This window comes from Halichoerus grypus, chromosome 2 (assembly GCF_964656455.1).
Source record: "Halichoerus grypus chromosome 2, mHalGry1.hap1.1, whole genome shotgun sequence".
Classification (NCBI taxonomy): Eukaryota; Metazoa; Chordata; class Mammalia; order Carnivora; family Phocidae; genus Halichoerus; species Halichoerus grypus.
Window position 1 is genome coordinate 169,933,864 of NC_135713.1, and position 21,511 is coordinate 169,955,374.

The 21,511-nt window shown below is 40.4% G+C and overlaps 1 protein-coding gene across 4 annotated transcripts in view; it reads right to left on the minus strand.

Annotated features, from left to right (window-relative positions):
• Positions 1-21,511, minus strand: part of MYO1D (myosin ID) — a 364,381-nt gene that overhangs the window by 253,401 nt on the left and 89,469 nt on the right. For 3 of the 4 annotated variants that reach the window (XM_078063487.1, XM_078063488.1, XM_078063495.1), the window contains exons 2-7: positions 12,829-13,037; positions 10,175-10,268; positions 8,113-8,278; positions 6,822-6,875; positions 5,247-5,342; positions 1,282-1,398 (exon numbers count right to left, since the gene is read on the minus strand). In XM_078063487.1, coding sequence (XP_077919613.1) covers positions 1,282-1,398; positions 5,247-5,342; positions 6,822-6,875; positions 8,113-8,278; positions 10,175-10,268; positions 12,829-13,037 — 736 coding nt within the window. Of the gene's footprint in view, positions 1-1,281; positions 1,399-5,246; positions 5,343-6,821; positions 6,876-8,112; positions 8,279-10,174; positions 10,269-12,828; positions 13,038-21,511 lie in introns of those variants that run through there. The other variant, XM_078063490.1, reaches the window with a different exon arrangement.

The following is a 21,511-nucleotide window of genomic DNA, read 5'->3' on the forward strand; positions in this document are numbered from 1 at the left end:
AGCGGGGAGTCTGTTTCTCCCTTTCCCTTTGCCCCTCGCCCCAATCATGCTCTCTTTCTCTCTCTTTCAAATAAATAAATGAAATCTTAAAAAAAAATCTGAAATGTCACCGTTACTATATATTAAATTCCCCCAAGTTTCTGAGTCTATTTATATTTTACTTGTTCAATAAGCAATAAATACTTATCAACCCTCTACCAACTGTCCAGCACATCAACCAATCTGTTGATTAATCTGATGATATATCTGAGCAACAAGTTTTAAAGTACTTTTACTTTACTATCATTTTAAATCTGGCAGAATTAGTCATGTATCCTCTCCTCTTTCCCCCCTACCCTACTACTCTTCTTTAGTACATTTTATTTGATCTTCTTACATGTTTATTGGTCCAGGTAAATTCTAGAGCCATTACGTCAACTTAAAAAATAAAATTCCTGTTTGGATTCTGAAGGATATTGTTGCACTTTATTTATAAACTGGTTGAAAGAACGAGACAATTTATAACGTTCAAGTCTTCCTAGTTAGGAACATTTACTTATGATAACATTTATATTGCCCTATGATATTTTTCATATAGGTCCCACCCATTTCATTAAGAGTTAAATCTTGCCACATTAAAGTGAAAGGTAAGTTTTATCCCAGATTTGAATTCATGGTGTCACTCATTTTTTCTAAGCTTACATGTTCACTATATTTTCAATGTCTATAATTATATACACAGGAATGAGAGAAATCTGACAGATGGCCCTTGACCTGAGTTTGCTGTGGTGTAGTGCAGCTTGACTGGACCATGGGTTGACCATCTTGTCTACCCAGTTGGCCACCATGAATTGGCTGCACCTTCGGGCCAGTTGTACCACCCCTTTAGGGCTCATTTCCCAACCTGAAAAATGAGTTGGTCAGGATTCTAATTCTGATAATTTATGATTCTACGCTTCAAGTGCTACTGGAAATGTATTCTGTTCAAAAGATTTTAGCTTTTACCATTGGTGGTCATATCATTACTGAATTCTTTTATCCTCAGAATGAAACAGTTCAAAATCTGACATACCAGTAAGACAATGAATTAAAGCTAAGTTTCAAAACCTACAGTGGCTTCGAAAATCCCTCATATTATAAAATGATGGAGAGAACCACAGATACAGTAATTGCTTCAAAATGTAAGAGAAATTTTCTTTATATAAATTAGTTTTTAAATCTACAGGGAAAAAGCAAAATCTTCTGAAAGAGCATCCTGTCTCCACAGGGAGGCAATATATTCTGAAAGGTGTCCCTACTCACCAAGTGAAGAATGGCTGCCAGAATCTTATACACCGTTTGAGTCTCCTCAGGTTTGAAGCCAATTACTTTCATGGCATCAGCTACTACTTTGAATTCTGCAGCGTCGTTGATAGAAGACTGGGAATGAAAATGGAAAACTTAAGTCACTGACATTTCATGCGGGCATTAAAATCTAACAATTATGAGACTACATTCAAGTTTAGCCAAGGTCTTGATGCTTTTGTAGTAAGTCACTGAGTACCCAGAGAAAATAAAATTATTTCAAGAGTAGAAATATCACTCAGCACACAAAATATCCATTTGTGTGTGAGAGCCACCATCACATAAAATAGGCGTGACATACTTTCCTGGAATCTTCAATGAGGGAGCAAGTCCTGAGCTGCTTCACAGAAGCTGACTGCCACTCTGTGATGAGTGAAGAAAACATGGGATGTGAATCACAAATGGAAATACTGACCATGGGAGCTTCTCGAAGACACACGCCTGACTATTGTTGCCTATGGCTTTTTGTTTCACAATTAGTCTTGTAAAGTCTGGGAATAATACTCCCTTCTCTTGGATGGTCAGGCTTTTTACTTCACAGGTGAGGAAAAGAAGGCCCCCCTCCCCCAAAGCAGAGTGGGCTGCCTCAATCATTCAGCAAGCTATTAGGTATTCTGGGACTACAACCACTTTTCACAAACATTTGGTGCATCAGATCTTCTAACTGGTTCGAGGGGGCTGCTATAGACTGAATGTTTGTATCCCCCTAAAATTCATATGTTGAAATCCTGATATCCCCCCGCCCCCAAAAGGTGATGGAATTAGGAGGTAGGGCCTTTGGGAGGTAATTAGGTCATGAGGGTGGAGCCCTCAATAAATGGGATTAGTGCCATTGTAAGAGGCCCTAGATTCCTCATCCCTTCTGCCCTGTGAGGACATACAGAAGGCTCCACCTATAAACCAGGAAGAAGGCCCTCACCACATCTGCAGGTGCCTTAATCTTTGACTCCCCAGCCTCTAGAATAGTGAAAAATGAACATTTGTTGTATATAAGCCACCCAATTTACGGTATTTTTGTTGTAGTAGCCCAACTGGAACAATCAAAGATAAATCGCCAGCCTCAAGGAGCTATAGCCATCAGGTTGGAAATACCAACACGTCAACAGAAATTTACAGTGAAGCAATGGTAACGGCCTATCTCAAGGAAGTTTTCCCAGAGCAGCAGCTGCAGAGGGCTGACTGATCTTTTCCTCGGTGCATTTCTCCTCTGGCAGGGACACAGAGGACCTGGCCTGACGCTCATCTTTTGAGGAGGCACATGGGAAGGGGTCCTCTGTGCCTGATGAGTACCTGTTCCTCTAGTATCCAGGACATGACAAGGCAAGTCCCTCCACCTACCTGGTTCTTTGACCTTGGGCAAGATACTTAACCTCCTCGAGTCTCAGTTTCCTCATGGGTAAGATGGGCACAACAATACAGGGTTGTTGTGAAAATTGGGTGAGAATTATGTAAAGCACTTCCCTAGTTCCTAGCACATAAAAAGCACTAGACAAGTATCAGATAGAACTATTATTATAAACTGCAACTGTGCTGAAATTGCATAAAAACTAGACAGAAAGTCTAAATGTCCTACTGTGGGGAACTATTGGCTGCTAGAACACTGATTTGTTCACCCCTCTCCAAGTATACTTGTCCTTCAGGACTGGTCTCCCCCGCAGCCTCAGGAGGCAAATCTTCATGGGCAGAAACTATCATGGTGATCTTACTCCCATTACCAAGGGACTGACCAGCCATGGGCTTGTGATGTTGTTCTGGTCAATAAGACATGAGGTTTCCCTAGCTACAAAGGGACATGAGCCAGGATCATATCCTCTGCCTATGACTTCTGGAACTGCAGCTGCCATTTTGGGGCCATGAGGAAAATCAGCCTAAGCACACAAGTCAAATCCAGTGAGGATGGGAGAGTTTTAAGTTGGAGAAACAAACAACATCTGGGTCCCTACCAACACTGTGATGGCGTTAAATTAACCAACTCTGGAACTGTCCCATCTCAGGGCTTCTCTGAGTTACATGAGATAATTAAAATTTCTTATTGTTTTGGAAGACTTTCATTTGGTTTTATCTTCCCCTTCAACCCAAAGTATCTTAATTGTACACTGGTTCCTATATTTTTAGGATAGTTAAGTAAAATTGTGATACACAGTATAATACTTTATAGTTATTAAAATCATTCTATTAACATATTTAATTGTTAACGGGAAGATATTAATAAATATATTGTCATTTAATAAAAGCAAATTTATTTCATCAGAGTTTATTGCATGATTTCATTTATAAATATGTATACATAGAGACACCTGGCTGGCTCAGTCAGAGCAGCATGTGACTCTTGATCTCCGGTTCATGAGTTTGAGCCCCACAGTGGGTGTAGAGATTACTTAAAAATAAAATCTTAAAAAAAATAAAATAAATTTTCATACCATCATCAATAACTATCTCTGGAAGGTAAGCTTTAGTATATTTTTTCTTTTCTTCTGGTACATCTTTATTTAGGTTTTGACTATGATCACACATTATGTCTTTTTTTTTTGTAAGAGAGAAAAACAAAGGAGGCAGGGAGAAAGAAATGGGAACTGGATGAAAGAAAACCAAAGTTACATTTAGCTTCAGGCAAAGGCTAAATGTTCATTTAATACTTGCTTTCTGTGGCAGTGCTACATGATCGGGCCAAAAGTAATTTGGTCAGTAAGACAATTTGATTAAAGAGGAACATTTCTGGTCATTGGCTTTTTAAGTGCTGGTTTCACAATCCCTTCTGCATCTCTGAGCACTGTTGGCCTACTCTCAGAAAGCTCAAGTGCTGCCCTCTATTGTCTTGTTTTCAATTAATTTTCACCCAGACATCCTACTCTGAGATGACTGTAAAAGTAAAACAAAACAAAACAAAAAAAACCCATGCAACTTGCATGTCAAACAATGGAAAATTAATCGGGAAAGCCTAAATATCATTTATTTCTATGCACGGCAATAAAAATACAGCTAATCAGGTAATGCATGTATAATTCGCTTTAGACGAATAATAGAAATAAAAAAGGAAACACCTCCCACATCTTAGATCCTTTTCCTTTCTTTCCTTTTACAAATTCTTTTATTTCTCCCCTGACTACAAAAGCAATGCATTTTTTTATTACAAAACAAATTTAAAACATGGAAAAGTACAAGAACACAGATACCTGTAATCTCAGCCATCCAGAATCAGTAATTAAAACCTTCCCTCCATATCTTATTTTATGTATTTATGTACCTTGCTCTGACAAAGTAGGATAATATTGTAATTACCAGTTTATAGTCTACCATCAACAGACTACTATATTATTAGGATGAGCTGTAAAGTGACTAGCAGAACACTAATTAGAAATAAAAGAGCAGAAAAGCATCTGCATATGGGAATGCAAAATGCCCACATGCAAGTGAAGGAAAAAAAACTGAAAATTTGAAGGCTGAATAGAAATGCTCCAGGGTCACAAAACTATTTCCAGGATATGTCAAAATCAGTACTTGAAAAAGTAGTGAATGGAGGAGATCTTTGATACTCATTTTCAACCAGGGTGCTTTTAAAGTTCCTTCTGTCTTCCCAACTTGCCTGTGGCCAAACCATATGGCATCTTCCTCTGAGGTGGATTTCCTAGTCATATCAATATTTTTACAGTGTCAAAAGGAATAGGATTAAAAATTGAAAAAAACCCACAAGATCACAAGAGAGAAACTTCATTCCCGTCAGATGGCAATGAAACAAAGAAATGGTTATTAAGTGAAGTTGTTGAAGTGAAGTTGCAGTCAGTCTCTGTCCCTGAGAATTTAAAAACCAGAATGGAAGAAAAGAGTCACTCATTTGCTTAAAGGCAGCAGGCTGGACCAGAGAATTACTTAATGTCCCCTCGGGTTTTTTGTCTGATTCTGTATCTCAGAGAGGAAGCCCTTACCTTTAATTGAGCGCCTACATGGATATAGTTGTAGGATGACAGGGATTTCTGGAGATGTAGAGAGCATAGCATCTGCTCTGAACCTCCCTGAAGTAGCTGAAAAAATATTTAATTAGAAATAAATTGGCAAAATACACGCTGAACCAAGTACATCAAACATTATAACAATGGCAATCTTGCTTTTACTATGGTCATTTGTTAAACAGGAGCTTATGCATTGTGGTGGTCACTTGCGTAGTGGCCTCATTATCGAGACAAGATAGAGTTGTGTTTCAGAATTCAGAAAAAGTCAATATTGCCGTGGAAGTAAGAGGTATCAGCAGGCAGTCACATGCTGAATCACACTGGAAACAAATAGCCTTTCCTCGTCAATCTCTGTCAGGAAAGGAACACCACTGGATACCCACGACTGAAGGGTTGAACAAAGACAAATTTTAACACATTCATCCAAGGAGGAAAAACACTGGGAAGAGCTTATGGGTTCTAGACATGAAAAGAACTCTTTTATATTCAGTAGAAAAACAGTTTAAGGAAAACATGGTGAATTGTCAACAAAAACACGATTACAATATGGATGGGTAGCCCTTATTTATAGAACATACCTTTGGAAGGCACTACGTTTAAATTTTCTACATTAAACTGTATGCTTTGTTTTACTTAAAAGGTATAATTATCAGATTTTCGAAAGTGATCTTTTAAAACTAAATATACCAGAACTTGTATATACAAATGAGCACTGTCTGTTAAAGCAGTTACCTAGAAAAGATTAAACCCGGCTGAATTGTATTCAACTTATGCTGACACTGCTCATCCCCTGCAGAGACGGTCTCCATATGGAAATCAATCTTACTGATTTATAGTTTTACTTTTAAAAAATCCCAAACAGCATTGCTTCATTTGATCACCCACTTAATTTCTTAGCACTGGTTCATGTTACTTGGGGCTTTAAAAATTTTAATTATGTATCATACTTGTTCTCTGAGCACAGACTTGTTAACAGAAAGGCTACTTTAAAAGATTCTGCCTTTGACTCTAAAAGCATTCTCAAAAGAGGTATCAATTTTTTTTCTAAGCAATCACAGCTTTGATGGGATAAAGATGACAATTCTCCCTTGAATTCATAATTGTTTTAAGTAATCATATTGCTTTATAGCCACCATGAGCAAAATAAACTGGAGCTGTATTCCTGTCTCTGGGCTCCCAAATATGGGAAAAACAGCTTCAATTCAAAGTAAAACACAATTAATTTAACATATCCAGAATTTACCATTTCAAAAACTTTTACAGATATTAAACTGTTCTCTACATTGCCAAAAAATGGAGGTGATGCTCAACCAAGGCAGTCAAGTCATCTGGTGGGTTAACCACCTGCTAGCTCTTTATAATAATCATGCTCATCATATATCTGAAGCAGCATGTGGGCTACGGTGTGTGCACGCATGTACACGTGTGTAATGTGTCCTGGGCCAATGGAGGCAAAGGAGGCACAGGACAGGGGAGAGTCCCAACATAAAATATTCATTCCCGGTACAACTGGGCCAATGATGGATTACCTGCACAGCAGCGGAGACTAACCTGATAAAAAGAATGAAAGCTTCTTTCTCCTGGCTGTTGCACAATCACTCGAGACTAAAAAAAAAAACAAAACACCACATTAAATCATTAATCCGAGAATGCACCCCGAAAACAAAGTGCAAGCCAAGTTCTCAGGAAATCGCCTATCAATAGCGCATTTAAATGTCCTAAAGACCCCATGGATTACCCACCTAAAACTAGGCCTCCTCTGTGGGGTTTTCTGTGCAACTTTTAATATTCTTTTTACTGCTTAAAACAGAATTCCCTAAACTTTATGAAAATGAAGCTTTTTTTTTTTTTTTTTAACCTGGAGCCTAAAGATGGGATTTTTAGGGGGAAGAGGATTGGACGTGGGAGAACAGGAAAGGATGTTCAGGGTCCCCAGGGTCTACTGGCATTTCAAAGAGCAATGCCTTATGTCCTGCAGGAAAATCAGTTGAGCAAGACCAGTCTATGGAGGCCCCTGCCTTAGATGGCCCCCGAAAGCCTGCTGTGAGAGGTCTCACAGTGTACGTTCATTCAGAGGGGTCCTTCTGAGGGACTCTGCACGTAAAGTGAAGCCACGAAACACTTTGGAAGAAGACTGATAACACCAGGCATTTCCAGTCCTTTTGTAACTGACACTGATAAAAACCCTTATTTCCTTAATGGTCTGACATCGATTTAACAAACAAAAATAGATTTTGCTGTGTTACACTGTCATAAAGGACGCTATGAACACACAGAAACCAGAAGAAAATGAGATTCAGGTTCATTAAAATAAATACACATGGAAGTATCAAGTCAGTGTGTTGTATACCTTAAATGTGCGTGGTGTCAAATGTCAATTATATCTCACTTAAAAAAAGAGAGTTGTACGGGCATAATTCTGTGAAAAGAGCATCATTTCAGGGAATGGGTGGGCTGGCTTTTCTGCGATGCGTTCAGGACAACAGCAGGAAAACATACGGGCAATGGTGATGTGTCAGAAGAGTAGAACTGATTAGTCCTAGATTGTGTTTTGGTCAAATCTTACCCAGAAGTTGGCACGCATTCACATCCACTCCCACTCCTGGCCACACACACACACCTAAATCCTTATCTACGAAGCCCAAACTTTTTCCACCCTGATATTGTAGGAGCTAAGAAGAAGAGTATCTTGTCACAGAAAAGGAACTAAGGAGCAGGAAGGGAGGGAGGATAGGATTTAAAACTACTTTTAAGTAATTTAAAAAATTCTATACACATGATTAGGTTTAAAAAAAAATTCAGCACTGGAAAACATTACCCTCAGAAATTAAGCACATTTTACCTTCTCCAATAAGTAGTTATTGATATGTCCACCAATAGGATCTCCCTTGAAATCAAAGTTGATATCCATATATTTTCCAAACCTACTTGAGTTGTCGTTACGGTTGGTTTTGGCATTTCCGAAAGCTTCCAAGACACAGTTGGACTTAAGCAACATATTCTTCACTCTTTGGCACAGATAAATGAAAGTCATTATAAAAAGTTTAGAGGCTGGGCCTTTTAGAAAAATCAGGTTTTGTTAAAGCACATCCAAACATTTATACAAAGATGCTGACTGCAGCATTGTTTGCAATATTAAAACAAACCCTAAATGTCCACTAGTAGGGCTGGATAAAAAACTTTTTTTCCTAGTATACGATGCATTGACAGAGAAAGAGGTCCAGAATAAACTAATGAATGAGAAATTAGGTTGCAAAATAACATGTGTTGCAGGGTCTTTGTGTGTCTGTGCATGTGTCCACGTGAGTGTGTGTGGGCAGGCACATAGGTCAGTCATTACTTAAAAATCGGGAAAGGCTAGTACATTTCACTATAGGGACCTAGCTTGACAGGGTATGTACAGTGGGATTTCGGGGGACTTCCACCTTGGACAAAATGCTGTAATGTTTAGTTTTTAAGTGAACATGTTTTATTGACAAAGAAAAATCTTAAAAAGATGTGTTCTGAAAAGAAAGAATGGGTGACACATTCATTCCTTATTCAATGAATGCTAACTTTCTATAGCACAGTCTCTCCCAATGGATACTTTTTAACTTTATGCTTGTCCTTAAGTCTTTGTTTTTATTTCCCTGGCAAAACTCCTCTAGCATGGCCACACCTGCAGGAATCACACTGGCCACTGAAATAAACTAATGTAGCAGATCCTCTATGACTCTAAGTCACCCCATAACCCTGCCAGCTTCTCTCCTCTCACATGAAAGTATACTTTTGAAATGTGGGGAGGGGGGATTGCACGCTTATGGTAAACAAAGGCGACCATCTTTAAAACTACAGTAAGATATGCCCATGAAACACTAGTCAATGTACACATGCCTATACCAACTGGCTTTAGAAATAAAAGTTAGTTCTCCCGAGCTTCTACAGAAATTCAGATAACTGACTCATATTTGTGTCTTCATCATAGGAGATTGCAAATTCAGAATCAGAAGTGGGGATGTGTCACAGTCAAGAAAAAGGCCTCTTTGACCTCCAGCCCAGTTATGTAGAAATGAGGAAAGCCCTGGAAGGGTAAGTCTAGTCTACACCGCCTTCTTTCGTACCAACCCTGCATCCTTTCTTTTCTAGTCATAAACTGAAGGCTGAGATGCGCATGCGGAGGGGACTCTTCAGAAAACAAATACTGAGCTTCACACTAGCAACTCTGAAAATCTTTTTTTCTCTCAAAAAGTGCACACCATAGAAGAAAGTTAAGTCATGTTACTTTATCGCCACATTTCTTTCTTAAAACAAAAACAAAAACAAAAAAACCCCCATCCATTTGTTCCTTACAAATGGATTAAGAAAATACTACATGGCGCTCGGTGCTAAAAGCCGGGTCCCGCAGACAGAGCCCAGTAGCCGGCATCCTTGTCATACGCTGACAGCAACCTGGCATGAAACTTAGAAAGAAAAAGGAATCATTCTTAGTTCTTCTGATATCAGGGGTTTGGGCTGTGATAATGCAATTCAGGGAAGGCATGGATCTGCGTCCCGGAGCCCCCTTTCCCTCCGGGAACCCAGGGCTCCTCAGAAGACAGCATAACAAAGACAACTTGAACAATGACATCTGCCCACGGGAAGACCTTAGCTGAGCACGTGTGACACCGAAGGCAGCAGTTACAGGTGGAGTGGGGAAACTTCCAGCTCTTGCAGCATTACCTTGTTTCCTATTTAGGTAAAGCTTACCAAGCAGTATTTCTCTACGAAGAAGCGAATATAGAAATAGGGTGACACAGATCAAAGGGCAGAGATAGTATTTAATCATCAACAAATGCTGGCTCCGTATCCGAGCTTCGGCCCCGGCAAGTGTGTGCAGAAAGTGAAGCCCCAGAGAGAGCATCTCCCCATCTTCGTACCGCCCTTACCTCTCCACCTCGGCTCTCTGGCTGGGGTTGGTGATGGCCGCGATGTACTGCATAATGTACTTACTGGCTTCCGTCTTACCCGCACCACTCTCCCCTGCGGGAAAAGTTGTGCAAGGCTTAACACTGTCACTGGAACCAACAGTAAGCTGACTTGTAACAGAATAGTTGCAAATTTTGATGTTATTTACTTAAAATTATTTGTTACATCGCTTTTTTTTTTATGAGTTATTTCCTCCCGTCTTGATACAGTCTAGGTTCTAACAGCTCTGAAAATGCTGAGAAAAAAATAAGACTATTATAGAAGTAAAATAACAAACAGATTACAAGTTAAGATGTACTAAGTAGAAAATATCAAGGGATAAAATGGGGTAAATGAATTCCTGAGACCAGAGTCTTGGTGCTTGGCAGTGACTTTTAAGCACAGCAGAAACAAAACAAGCTAGTGACTCAAACACTGGCCATGGCTAAGTTCATATAACTTTCTTTTTTTTTTAAGATTTTATTTATTTATTTGACAGAGAGAGGCACAGCAAGAGAGGGAGCACAAGCAGGGAGGGGGAGAGGGAGAAGCAGGCTTTCCGCTGAGCAGGGAGCCCAACGCAGCGTTCGATCCCGGGACCCTGGGACCATGACCTGAGCCGAAGGCAGACACTTAATGACTGAGCCACCCAGGCGCCCCAGTTCATATAACCTTATGCTTTACAGCAAATTTCTTTTCATCTTAACAAGGATGAAATATTCCTTCCAAAAATTAAAGTCAGAGCAATTTTAGTGAAAATAAAACCAAACCAAACAGCAAGCTCCAGACATGGCGTCACAGGAAAAGCAGGACAACTGGTATAAGGTGAGCAGAAGGGATCAGTTTAGAACAAGCTACCCCAATTTTTAAGTGTGTATGCCTTCTGACCCCCAAATTCCACTTGTAGAAATTTATACTACAGAAATAGTAAAAATACTAATGGGATCAAATAATTATTATTATAATCTTTAAAGACTTAAGGAGTATTTCTGCAGACTATACTGTGTGTCACAGCTGAACCCTGCAAATAACATGCCTGTCAGTAGAGGACTGGGCAGATAAAGGATTCAACTATTCAATGGAATATTGCACAGGTGTTAGACAGTCCCCCACTTCTATAGGCATGCTAATGAAAAGATGTCACTCTGCGGGGCACCTGGGTGGCTCAGTCGGTTAAGCGTCTGCCTTCGGCTCAGGTCATGATCTCAGGGTCCTGGGATTGAGCCCTGCATCGGGCTCCCTGCTCAGCAGGGAGTCTGCTTCTCCCTCTCCCTCTGCCTCTCCCCTGGCTTGTGCGCTCTCTCTCAAACAAATAAAATCTTTAAAAAAAAAAAAAAAAGAAAGAAAGAAAAGATGTCCACTCCATAGTGTTAAACAGAAAAACAAGTTACATAATAGCAGTTATAACATAATTCTGTAACAGTTACACATTTATAATATAATTTAATATGCATGTATGACTATATGTGTTATACACACAGAAAAATGTATAAAAAGGATAAACACTAAATTCACAGCTGTTACTGCTGGAGTTTTGGGGGTAACAAGGCATTCAAAGGGGAGAGACTTTTTGCTTTTACTTTGTATGCTTAAATGATTGATTACTCCCTCCCTCCTTTTATAATCAGGTAGTATTGCTTTCATAATTGAATATAATGTAGTCCTAGAATATGATTCTCCAATACTAAGTTATTATAACTCCTCTGACCCTTAATATTCTCATCTATAAAGTAGAAACACAACTGTCTTAGCACTCAGAATTGTTTTGATAACCAAAATGGAATAAGGGTCATAAAAGCAGTTTTACAAGTATAAAGCCCCTAATGCAGATGTGAGGTATTATTAGCACCAAAATACATTCCCACAGTGTGGGAGAGGCCATCCGGGGTCAGCAGGCAGATACTTTCCCTATCCCCAATTCACACTACACGAGATTCTGCGAAGAGCTCAGCTCCAGCTCCCAGGCACACAGGGTCTATCACCTGTCTCCCTGCTCCGTAGGCTTTGAAGCTCCAGCCTCCAGCTGGGACAGCCCATTTCTGGTCCCCATGCCTGGATGGCCCGTGACACTAACTCCCACTTGCCAATCTGACTTTGAGTTGTACCTCAGGATTTCATTTTCTTCCTTTCATTCTGCTGTTATTTAAAATAACCTTTGTGGGGCACCTGGGTGGCTCAGTCGGTTGAGCGTCTGCCTTTGGCTCAGGTCATGATCTCAGGGTCCTGGGATCGAGCCCCACATACGGCTCTCTGCTCAGCGGTGAGTCTGCTTCTCCTTCTGCCTGCCTCTCTCCCTCTCCTTCTCTGACAGATAAATAAATAAAAATCTTTTAAAAAAAATAACCTTCGTTACATTTTATCCAGTACTTTTATGTCCTTGAGATGGGAGGAAGAATCTTTCATGATCAGAAGTCCATCCACACGTAACATGGATTTATAAATGAACCAAGACCAGACATCCGTCAGAAATGATCTGGTGTTCACTGAAAATTTTTTTCTCCTATAAAACTGCTTATGTTTCTAACTTCAAAAAAAAAAAAAAAAAAAAAGATCTATTCAACAGTTTGGATCCTTGAGTACCTAATAAGTTAAATGCATTTTGACCTTGAAAGTACAGGGGATCCCCTCTGAATACCTGATATCACAATACAAGTGTCTTTTGAGCGCCTCTTCATAGCTTTGTAAGCAGCATCAGCAATTGCAAAAAGATGAGGAGGTCTCTCATACAGCTCACGTCCTTTATACTGCTCGATTGTGTCTCTCCCATAGATGTTCAAAGACTTGTAAGGATTCACAGAAACAACAACTTCTCCAATGAATGTGTAGATGCGCCCTTTTTCAAATCTGTACAGAAGCAAAAGAAACAGAAGAGTAGCTGTGGTTACATAGAAATGCTCTCTTTCCTAAGAGTCTCATTTCTAAGAAGATCCAAGTGTCCCAGGAACAGTTTCTGAACTGACATTTCATTGATTCTGAATTTAATTTTAGAGACAATGCTTACGGTTGTGCCCCTTTAGATGCTGCTGGTAGAAAAGACCAGTAGGAGTTAAAAGCCAAGAAAGAAGAAAGAATGTAATTTGGGGGAGGCTGGATATTCCCTATTTCCAAATACAAAAGGACCAGAAGGGGCTCTACACTAAGAGCTCTACTAAGAAAAGAAATAGAAGTTAAAGCAGGTCTTGTAAACTACTTAGCCAGATTTGCAATTATAAAGACAACTGTCCCAATACATTTCTTTTGTTCTCCCTCTTGAAACCACACTAAAATGTCAGTAAAGTAGTAAGAACACTAAAATTCATAACAGAGAGAATGGTAGAGGAGATGCTTTTGGCACACATCAAGTTCATTATTTTAAACGATTGCCTAAAATTTCACGGTATAGATTATCATTCTTCATTCAATCATGCCCCTTCCTTCCTGCTATTATCAATAATACTGTAGAAAATACTCCTGACACATAATCTTACAAATCAATGCTTTCATTTCTGTGGGAAAGCTGGTTGAAAGGTATGTGTATTTTTAAAAGTATTTATAATATGATCGCACCTTTTTACCATAAAACGCTAGCATGCTGCCCCATAGATGATTTGGCTGTCTAACTGCACAAAGATATATTTGACAAATGATTACACAAGCATGGAAAAATATGGAAGACCACTTGTTATGTTTTATGTACCCTTTTATACATACAACAGGGTGATGAGGAGGAAGGCCATGTGGGTGGATGGAAGGAAGCCACAGGAACAAAGAAAAAAAAAAAAACAAACCACCACAACCTGGCATATATGATATGACTGCAACTGCACAAAATTATGTGTCTATATTTACAAAGAAAAAATTTAAATATAAAACTTAAAAAACCCGTATCTATTCACCCTATATATATTAATTGACATATAGACATCCATCAACCAGGCCAACACCCAAATGGAGGTTTCTACACAAGCTGTTGCCAACACACGCCCCCTGCTGAAAGGCACAGGTAGACACAGTTTGTATCCGAGAATGAAGGGAGTGCCGAGACGGGCAAAATGCTCATCCACAGACAGCAACCGTGCCTTGAAGCACTCTTGCTTAGGACCAGTGCAGCAGGGCAAGAACCTTCAACTTCCTTCACAATGGAATGAAGGCTGTTGGCTATAATTAGGAGTAGAAACAAGCAGATGCTGATAATGTCAACAATAAATTAAAGCCAAGATTTTTATTAATTAGTGTATATTTAAATAAAAGCTATTAATAACCACTTTAAGGTTGTCTTGTGCATTTTTCTACTATGGTTTTCCTATGAATCCCCCCTCATTGTTGGACACAGAGTTTATATGGTGGTTAAAAGCCTGGACTCTGGGGTCCTCTACATCTGGGTCTGAATGCTCACACTGCAAATATAATAGCTGTGAGACTTTGTGAAAGCTACCTCACCTCCATGTGTTTCAGATTCATCTGTAAAATGGAGATAATTATATCCCTCTCTCCCTCTGGCATTGAGTAAGTACTTAAAAAAAAAGGGCAATTAATCTTAAGCTTCCAATTATGCTCTGCATGAAAAATATTTTTAATAAATGCTTTTAATGTATGGTGATTAACATAACAATAAAAATTTAAAAAACACAATTAAAAAAAATGCTTTTATTTTATATTAACATTGCTACTTAAATCACAGCAATCCCTACACATGAGGAATTAATTCAATGATCATAATCTGATTCCCTGACTCAGCTGTTAATCAACGAACAAGTCAAAAGCAAAATGTCCACATAACTCATGTTCAAACACCCACAAAAATAATAAAAAGCTAAGGTTCACTACCCAAGCCTTTCTGGCTTAACCTGCAAATTTGCAGGACACGCTCAACAGCTGTCTTCAAGGATAAGAATTAAAAGGACATGATTCTTTAGTTTTAGAAACAATGTCCAACCAGGAAAAAAAATAAAGAAGGATGTTAGGAAAAAAAAAGATTACCTCACAAGTCTGGAACTCTGTGAACTAAGACACAGCAAATAGCATCTGAGATCAGAATGCTGGTCTAAGACTCCAGGTCTGCCTAATGATGAAATTCCATTTTATTTCAAATAGAATATTTTGCTTATCAAAACTTCTAGACATCATGTTTGTAAAACACAATGAAAATACATGTATAAAACATTAAATCCAAAACTCTTAGTGTGAAGATAGTGGCAAAGGGTCAACAAAATATAGTATTAAATACAATACTTCGGTAATTTATAAAATGTTAGAAACTTGTTTGAAACTCTGGTTATCACAGACGAAGCTTTCAATTTGGTTAAGGCTTAAAATCACCGCGAGATGGCGCCAGTATACACTTTAACACCAATGCAGTATTCCAGTTTGCTTTTGGAAAGCCTTGGGTTAAGAAGTTAGCACTCAGGTAATGTAGTCACCTGCTTGGTATGCCGCTGTAAGGAACTACTGTTAATTATTCTCAACGATAAATAGGGTGATGCCATCTCTTACAAAAGACCAAGGAAGGCATTTTTATGCCTTCTTTGTGAAAAGCTTTTATGACAAACTTTTATAATGCATTCTTCAAACATTTATTCAATATCTATTATGTGCCAGACACCAGGCCTGACTCTGGGAATTAAAAAATGAATAAAGAGCAGGGAAGTATTGCAAATAAATAATAATATGACAGGTAAGATAATAAAGGCATGCACTGTGTTGGCAAAGATGATCACAACACACCCCTTCCCAAGAGGAACCTAAAGAGTACGCAAAGTCCAGAGCAAAGCCCACGAGGCCTTTTGTGCCCTGTCCTCCATATTTCCTTTCACTTGGCTCTCCTAACTACCCACGACACATAGACCTATCAAACCCTCCCTATTCCCCCTCTCTGTCTCAGTCACTCCTGCTGTTGTATTAATGAGCTACTTAGAGTACCCAAGGTTTGTTACAGTTCATGGTTTGGCCATGGGGTTTATTCTGCCTACAATACCCTCTCCCCACCTTGTCTCTTCTTCACCCATCTGCTCAGCCCATTCTCACTCTTTTCAAAAGCCTAAGCCTCAGCTCCTCCAGGAAGCCACTCTTGATACCCCCATTTCCGACACTGACATTTTGGTCTTTGCTCTGTTCAGATTTGTTTTTTCTTTAGAACTTCCAAAATACTTAAAATAGCTTAACAGCGACTGATTTTTAAAACTGGATTTCTTGGGGCGCCTGGGTGGCTCGGTTGGTTGAGCGTCTGACTCTTGATTTCGGCTCAGGTCATGATCTCAGAGTTGTGAGATCGAGCCCTGCATTGGCTCATGCTAGGTGTGGAGCCTGCTGAGGATTCTCTCTCTCCCTCTGCTCTCCCCCAGCCACTGTTCATACACACTCACTCTTTCCCTTTCTTAAAAAAAACCCAAAGAACAACAAAACCTCAATTTCTTTAAGAAGTTTAAAGATAATTACTGAATGGGCCAGGTATTTTCACTGGCTTCTGAATGAAACAAAAAGGTTCTAAAAGTTTTTTTTAAGTTTATTTATTTTTTAAATTTTACTTATTTATTTTACAGAGAGAGCACAAGCAGGGGAAGCAGCAGGCAGAGGGAGAGGGAGAAGCAGGCTCCCTGCCAGACCTAGGGAGCCCCATGCAGGGCTTGATTCCAGGACCCCAGGACCACAACCTGAGCCGAAGGCAGACACTCAGCCGACTGAGCCACCCAGGTGCCCCAAGTTTATTTATTTTTTAGTAATCTCTACATCCAACGTGGGGCTCAAACTCACAACCCCAAGATCAAGAGTCGCCTGTTCTTCTGACTGAGCCAGCCAGGGGCCCCTAAAACATGTTTGAACTAATGAGTAGCCATGGAGAAGATGTAAAGGTAATGCCTTTGGAGGACAACAGTCTTGTACAGGAATTCTGGAACATTTTTTTAAAAAAAATAGTTCCATTAATTTGCACATCATTTATACAAAAGATAAGGTACAACAGGAAGTCGAGATGTTCGGGGCTCCTTCACATCAGTCATGGGCACAACCGTACAGAGAAGTATGACCCTGGGGAGTGGGGGGTGTATACCTCAACTGATCCTACAGATAATGAAGTGCTAGCTGTGGACTAAGGTGAGCTCGACAGGAACTTCGGCGTGAAGGCAGAACCACGTGGCAAGACTGGAAGAACAGGAGGGAGGCTGGCCTTCCTAGAGCAGAAAGCCTATGTCAGGGAATGTAAGGCAACAGCTGGGTAAGTAGGAGGGAGTTGGATTCTACTGCTGTGAAAGGCTCTGAAAGCCAGGCTGGGGAGGTTTAAATTCGACGTGACTGGAAACAAGGAATCAGGGAAGACTTTTCTAGCTAAAGAGGTCAATAAGGCCGAGAATGGCAGTAGAAAGGAGAGAAAGGGAAATGTGAGTTACTTCAAAGGGAAATTGGACAGAATCCGAACACTTACTGTACATGAAGGGCAAAAATATATTTAACTTTGAGCTGGGTGGAGGAGAAGAGGGAATTTACTTCAGACGATGAGATTTCAGAGGTACCCTCAAGGCTTCCAAGGTCGGTTCACCCACTAACAGAATTCAGTGTTGTCCTTGGCTGACTACTTAAACAACATGAAATCAATTACAATCAGGAGGAAAATTCTCTGTGAATAGTATACTAAGTATTCAAGAGAATCTTCATTCATGAGTAAATATTACTTATTTCATGAGAACGTACGCTTTCAGATAGGAGCTGCTTAATCACATTGATTTGGCCTGTTTTCCTTCCCTCTTCAATGTACATGAAATCCTGAGTTGCTGGGAACATTCATATTGCCCAGGAAACGTGTTCACCGGCACAAGCCATCTCTCCGCCTTCTACTATCTCCTCAAGCAACTCCAGCCTGCTGCCCAAAGCTAGTTCCCAATGACACTGCTGAATCCCCTGGCTGATTCTCTGTCTTCACCTTACTTGGTGTCTCAGCAGCCTTTGATACTGACTCTTGCTTCCTCAACACACTCTTCTCGCGGCTTCTGTGGGGCCACCTTCTCTGAGTTTTCCTCCTCCATCTCCTTTGCTGGCCCCTCCTTTTCTCATGATCTCTGAACACTCAGGTTTTCTAGGGTTGGATCCTGGATCAACTTCAAATACCACCTAAGGGACTCCGATTTAAGGAGGATAGAGTATGGTTATCTTGGCCCGATTGCACCCTCTGAAAATCATGAAGAACAACAAAACAAACAAAGCCAGAAAACATTACCTACTAGGAAACAAAAACCCAGCCACGACTCTGACACATGATCTATGAAGGATGGTTGGAAGTGCCATGGGAAGTCGACATAGTTGAGGGAGGTCGCTAAGAGAGAAGAAGCACCTTTACAAACGCCAGGCCCTGGAGCAGAATTCTCCAGAAGTAGACCGTTCAATGTTACAGGAAAAAAGTAGGCAAAGAAACTGACAGACAAAGGGCAGATCAAGAATACCCACGAAAAATAAGTATGTCATGAAGGAGAAAAATTATGGTAAAATATTTCTGCACGAAAGCAAAGAACGTAAAGAAAATATATCCCATTAAACCAAGAGATCAAAGAAAACACCATTTAAAAATAGAGAAATCATGTTTCAAACCATTTTTTGGAAAAGGAGACGGGAAACCAGAAGAGCTCAAGGAAACAGAAGAGGAGAAAACCTCACAGAAATGAAGGCTACACTAACAGACAGGAGAATGGGCATGGACACTGCCAGACACAGGGGCGAGAAGAAAAGGCGGAGAAAAGTGAGCAAAACAACGTGGAAAAACAAAGTTGAGGCAGAAAGAAGGAAAGTACAGAAGAGGGAGATAACGGAGATCACATGACAGGTGTTCCTGAAGACTTTGGTATGATAATGGTGAGCTTTCAAAACAGCCAACAAAGATGCCAATAATGTATGTCAATAGACAGTGTTAGAAAACAGACCGGGCCCCTGGAAAAACAAAGACCATAGATCATTAGCACCATGGCTTGAACTGTGGCCTCCCCTCAGAAAAGATACGTTGAAGTCCTAATCCCTGGTACCCGTGAAAGTGTCCTTATTTAGAAACAGGGCTTTGCAGATGGAATCAAGATGAAGTCATCAGAGTGGGCCCAAATCCAACATGACTGGGTTATGAGAAGAGGAAAGCGCCATGTGATGACACAGGCAGAGAGATGCAAGCCAAGGCCACTCCCAGAAGCTGGGAAGAGGCAAGGAAGGATGTCTCTCCTATCGGTTTCAGACACAGCATGGCCCTTGACTTGGGACTTCTAGCCTTCAGAACTGTGAGATAAGAAGTGTCTCATCTTTTAAGCCACTCGGTTTGTGGTATTTTGTTACAGCAACTCTAGGAAACGAATACAACTAGTTGTACCGAAATAAATTCCATGAAAATGGCCCGATTTCACTTACATTTAAAGAAATGCAAATCAAACCAACAATAGGGCACAATTTCCTCCAGGTCGAGAATGTAGATAGTGAACAGCGTCAGCAAGAATACGAGGTCACAGGTGTCTTCCCTGTCGCAGGTATCATCTCCATTGGCATGACTTCCTTTTAATCCATTCTCCATAAAATATAAATCTAAATGCTCATTCCTATCCTTAAATCTTTTCAGTGGGAAGCCTTAATGTGAGGCCAATCTGACATCCAGATGTTGGCTTATCTCATGCCAACTACTCCTGATGACTGTGCTCTGGCCAAGAATAAAACAAGATCTGTCCCCACCTAAACTGCCCTGTCCACCAGCATCCCACGCTTGTTCCCTCTATGGTAGTTACCACAAGAAGTTTCTTGTTTGTTTTCTGTCTGTCTCCAGAGGAGTACAGACCATATTTACCTTGTTCATTGCTTTATCTTCAGCATGCAATATAGTACCTGGAACTTATAGGAGCTGGTTAAATATTTGAGGAATCAAAAAAATGAAGGGATGAAGGAATGAGTCCCCTTAGCCCACCTCCGTTCTCTCAGCAAATGGTTTGCATCCCATTTATGGAGAAAATTCAGGCCATCGAGTGTGTAAGACTTTAAATCACCTACCATCATTACCATTTAAAAAAAGATTTATGTACTTAATCTCACTTTTCTTATTTCCTTATGAGTCAAGCATGGGAGGTGGGGAGATTAAGTACAGCACGGTATCACCTAGTTTTTAATGGGCCATATCCAATGTTCTACCAGAAAAGAACCTTTCCTTTCACATGGGCAGCTTCGCGTAATCTAGATACAAATAGTAACTTATATTCCAGGAAAATGTAATTAAAATAGAATCTACTCTGACTCACCCTCCGAGACAGGTTTTTCACTGTTAGGGAAGGAAGCTGCAAAGTGTTGGGAGGGTTGACTTGGAACTGGAGGTATCAGTTTGAACTTGGCGTATGTGGTGGGGCATAGGGAAGGGAAAGGGAGAGAGAGATATATGTGCACACATTTCCTAACTCTGTCTTCTGAGGGAGCTTAGAAGCAATGACACCCGGATGTTGGCTTGTATTCTTAACTAAAAAGACCCAGGGTCCCGTGGAGAAAAACTGATTCTGGAGCTGGGGCAGGGGAAGTATAGGATGAGTCTGGAATACCTTGTTGAGCCAGAAAGTAGGGAAGTACTCAGAGAATGACAGGGACTTGTCAAAAGAAACAGGAACCAAAGTGAATGGGCTCCCACTGGCCAAATCTGGAACCACATGAGCACTGAAATAAGTAACATCGGCAACATCATAATCCCCCGAATAAAATAAGAATCTGTGAGTCCACACTGATATAAAATAGAAGTGAACTGGAGAAGGAAAAGCTCTTCCTTAGAGCAGAACGACAATTAAGAAATACAGAAGTAATGATGTTAGAAAATGATCCGTGCATGAGAAAACCAGTAGTTGAAAGTGTGATGAGGAACGGGGTATTTACATAGCCGCAAAGTATCTCCCCGCAAATTACTTAGCAATTACAAAGGGAAAGACAACTAATTTTACAGGAGAGAAACGCTGTGACCACCTAAACCAGGTGCTCAAAGTTACTGTCACCACTGCTGATGCAAACTGACATGTGTGCCTATATCGTTAATTTTATGTGAGGCGCCCAGACATTCGGTCAAACAGTATCTTGGGGTGTCTGTGCGGGCGTTGCTGGATGACAGTAACATTAGAATCAGTGGACTGAGCAGAGCAGAGTGCCCTCCCCAGTGTGGGTGGGCCTCATCCAATCCAGAAGGCCTGATTAGAATAAAAGGGTGACTCAGAAACAATGCTTTGTCTCTCAGCCTCACTGTCTCTGAGCTGGGACACAGGTCTTCTCCTGCCCTCATATCCAGGCTCAGACTAGAACTTGCACCACTGGCTCTCCTGGGACTCCAGCCTGCCAGCTGCAGCGTTGGCACTTCTCAGCCT